Consider the following 3,983-nt stretch of genomic DNA (forward strand, 5'->3'; position numbering starts at 1 on the left):
GTGTATAGCCACTGCGTATTCGAATAAACCTTCGGGCTATCGGGCCTTTGGTCTATCGGACCTTCGGTCTATAGGGCTATAACCGACATATGTACGCAATCAATGTTGCTCTATTTTCACTGAGAGAGTGCTTATCCCATAAGCTGTAATATATATGTTGTGCATAATGTGTATAACTTTATATCCATGTCAGTGTGTTTCATTTCAGTCAAGGAGCTGGATGAAAAGTCATGGTACGACAAGGATCTCTGTGAGTTTGACGATATTTTGTTGAGTCAAGATAACAATGCAACGGAAGCCGACGGCGAGAGCAAAGACGAAAGTCCGAGATGTGGTAGGAAGAAGTTGCCGCCGATTTTATATTAAGGAATCAAAACCTGACTGCTAGCTTCAAGTTTGCATAAAATTCAAAAGAATCTTCAATGACTTAATTTGTATAAGGGGACATTTATTTTGTGATGAATCAATGTATGTAACCTGTTAGTTTTCGCAATAGTTTCAACAGTTGGTTTAGTTGTCTTGGTCAGCTTCCTTTTCTTGTTCAATTATTGGCAGAAACTTCTGTTAGTGTTACATAGTGCCTGTCTTTTCTGCTTGTATTTTGTTATGGCAGGAATGCATTGAATAATACATCTCCATGTTGCCATTCCCATCGGAAACTTCCCACAATAAACTTTTATGTTTTTTCGTTTGAACAATATGTCACTGTGTTAAGCTGAATATGTTCCTTATGCTGCTCAGCACGGGAGCGCACCAGACGGAGGAGGCATGTCGGCACGCGGGTGGAGGGCTTCAGCGGCAGCGCCACCTATCCGCTAGATCTGTGGTACGTTCTCTCTCAGTACGTGCACGCGGAGGACGTCGGTCACTTTGCGGCCATTTGCAAGGACGCGTATCACATCACCTGTACGATCAGCTTCTGGATCTGTCTCTATAAGAGGTACGTATGCGTCTTATGCGGGTGAATTAATTGGTTTTAAGTATTTCACACCCAGACAGTGGTCGATACAGTGATTTGGCACTGAAAAGGAAAACAGGATCATTGCCAGTATGTAGTAGGAGATGTTTTGTACGTAAATCTTCTTGATCAAGTAACAATTGGTTAGACTTTCGAACTTTAAATTGGCGAGCATGTGGTTAACCTGTCAGATGGGTGCAGTCCATGTTTATTAAACGGGTGCAGAATAATTTAACAAAATCTGCTGCATTCATTAATTAATTATATTAATTAATTCAATTATATTGCTAATTAATTCAATTTAACAAAATCAATTGCTGCATAATTGGGAACACATCAACACCTTCGTTTATCTGTCCAAATGTCGACTGTTGGATTTCAGATTATCACTGTGAATGATCTTTTATCACGGATTTTTCTTGCTAAAATAATATACCGTCGCAAAAATACGCGTTCCTGTTAAGAACTCTCACTGGAGACTCAGGACGATGTTTCGTGCGACAGGTACTACCGACCAGACGTCACACTGCCAGTGCTGCTGCGACCCGCCTGCCTGGAGCAGCGCTACAGCCTCAAGACGCGTGTCATCCGCGCTCTCTTCTACCTACACGACCCGCTCGTCCGGCGCACGAAGCAGCTCACCGCGCCCTTCGAGACACCGCCTCACTTCCTCCAGGGCTCGCGCTGCATGCTCATGTGGCACCAGAGGGTGAAGGCCAACAACTGGACGTTTCTGTTCAAGTTTCGGCGCGCCGGCACGCGATTGGCGAAGACCGTCGCGGCGACGGAGGGCGACGCGCTAGACTACCTCGACAACTACAGGGCCAACTCGGAAGACGGCTGCAGCGTGCTCAGCGTCACCTGCTGCAATTTCATCTCGCTGCCGATCGTCATGGGGCAGATGCTGACGCAGGTGTGCGTGAACGTCAGCCGCAACATGCGCTTCCACCGCGTGAAGCTAGTCTTTCATTCGCTGTACAACGACGGTCGCCAGAGCGCGACGACGGGCTGCGTCGCCATCTTGGATCCGGTGGTGAGCATCCGAGTGTCGCATTGGTGGCATCCGCAGTATCCGATGTGCAACGCGACCATATATGGTTGAGTGTGCATTTCCCCGGGCAGCTGATATTTTTTTAATTTAGCAAAGAATCTAGATTACTAATGGGTATAGGTTATAGATGACACTGTTATACTCATATTTTTCTGTTACGTATGGCAAGGAAGCTACACAGTTTTACATCAAATATGTTAAAGGTCTTGTGCCATTTCTTTACTGTTAATAAATGGATTAACATTCAGATGTGCGAAAAGTCACTGATGGTAAAGGCCACGAAATGTTGTCATCAAGTTTATTTATGGCTGTTATTTATCTTGAAATGTGTAGAGATATTGTTTATGTTTGCATATGCAGATAGATAATTTATGTACACATATTCTGGTTTGCGTGTGGTTTCCACGTCAATGCTACTGTTATAAAGGATGACATATATACCAGAACTGAAAGTAAACAATTACGCTTACAGCAAATTAAAAGCAACAGTCGGCAATAGAAATCGTGCGTAGACTAACGTTAGTATGCCAAAAACTCTCCCTAGAATATGGAAGACTCACATAGCATTTACTACTGATTTAATATATAACAAGTGCTGCAAAGCGACAGGGCTCATCTGGTGTCTGGTGTTCTGCTGATAAATTCATTTGTGCATAGCAAGACGTCCTATACATACGTTCATTTCTAACCCCAAAAAACAACAGTTCAAACTAGTGTAATAAAATTCCGATAGATGGCGGGCCGCTATCAAAGGCATCGTTGCATCGGTCAGCCAAAGCATTGCAGCAATGGCAGCTGTCAGTGTGACGACAGATTGCAAAAAGCAGGAGCGAATAATTACCATATTATTACTATACATAACGTGCGTTCTATGGTGTCAGGTAATAAGGTACATTAAACCCCTTGCGAGGCACATCTGGCTCGTTACAAAATAGCTCGATGGTTGATACGACCAGAGCAGCTCGTGCAAGATTACAATTTACAGCAATACGATAGCAAAGTGTCTGTAAACTAATTTCAGTACAAGGTAGGCCAGTGATTAGTGGACCGATTAAGCTCAAGAACGTATACACTTGCGTCTATATTGGTGCCAAAATTTGATGAGAAAATTAAGTCTGGGAAATCCGCAGCCTCACTCCTGGGTAATTATTTGAGTGCTAGTGACTGTATTCCAACTATTCATAATGTACACTACAGAATCTCGTATATAAGCCATCTCATTATCTCCTAAGTAAAGCGTGTTCAAGTAAGAAGTTATGTGTGGAATTTTACTGTAAACTGGAGTTTCCACAACCAGTACGGTACTCGCCAACGCAGTTGAGATACATCAATCCATGTTTAGACCCTCCTTTGAGGTCAAAAAGTATCAGACACTGTACTCTTTCGCAGCGTCGAGGTGGAAACACATTCGATGGTGCCTTCAATAAAAGCCATAAAAATGTAGGTCACCGCTGAACAAAAAGTTTTCAATCGCTCCGTCACACCATGTCCTCAGAAAATGTCTAAATCTGCCCTGTGCCTCATTGACCTTTTGGACCTGTGACCTCTAATTTCGGCACAGTGATGGCTTTTCACTACCATGATGCTATACACCGCCATCACGAGTCTAGGTCGAGCCGTTAAGATTTGTGTGCAATTCTGCATTTCCTCCCTATACTTATGCTAGTAGGAAGAGGGGTCCCCATGCACCCGTGATGATATTTTTTAAATGTACTTTCTTGTAATCCTCAGGTCGGTACTAAACGAATTTGTATGTTCCCAGTACGAAATATTGTCCCATGGGTCCGTTTGGCGGCATATTGGAAGCATCTTGAATTTTCCGACGAAATCGATGATCGGTGGTAACTTTAGAATAGACATCAATACCAGAGACAAATGACCCATTTTTTAAGTGAGTTTGGCATGAGGAATCGATTTCGAGGTTATTTTCCAATTTGACATGCGGATACTCTGTTAAACTACAATAATATAATA

The 3,983-nt window shown here is 43.1% G+C and overlaps 1 protein-coding gene across 1 annotated transcript; it reads left to right on the plus strand.

Moving 5' to 3' along the window:
* Window positions 1–208: 208 nt before the first annotated feature.
* Window positions 209–2,684, plus strand: LOC106815759 (transmembrane protein 183-like; the record flags this gene model as incomplete). The annotated part of the gene is given in 3 exon segments (XM_014820265.1): window positions 209–334; window positions 742–940; window positions 1,463–2,684. Coding segments are annotated over 3 exon segments (923 nt in total), but the record flags the coding sequence as incomplete, so codon positions are not given.
* Between the last annotated feature and the right edge of the window lie 1,299 nt (window positions 2,685–3,983).

The sequence above is a fragment of the Priapulus caudatus genome, unplaced genomic scaffold (assembly GCF_000485595.1).
Source record: "Priapulus caudatus unplaced genomic scaffold, Priapulus_caudatus-5.0.1 Scaffold1192, whole genome shotgun sequence".
In the NCBI taxonomy this organism is placed as follows: Eukaryota; Metazoa; Priapulida; class Priapulimorpha; order Priapulimorphida; family Priapulidae; genus Priapulus; species Priapulus caudatus.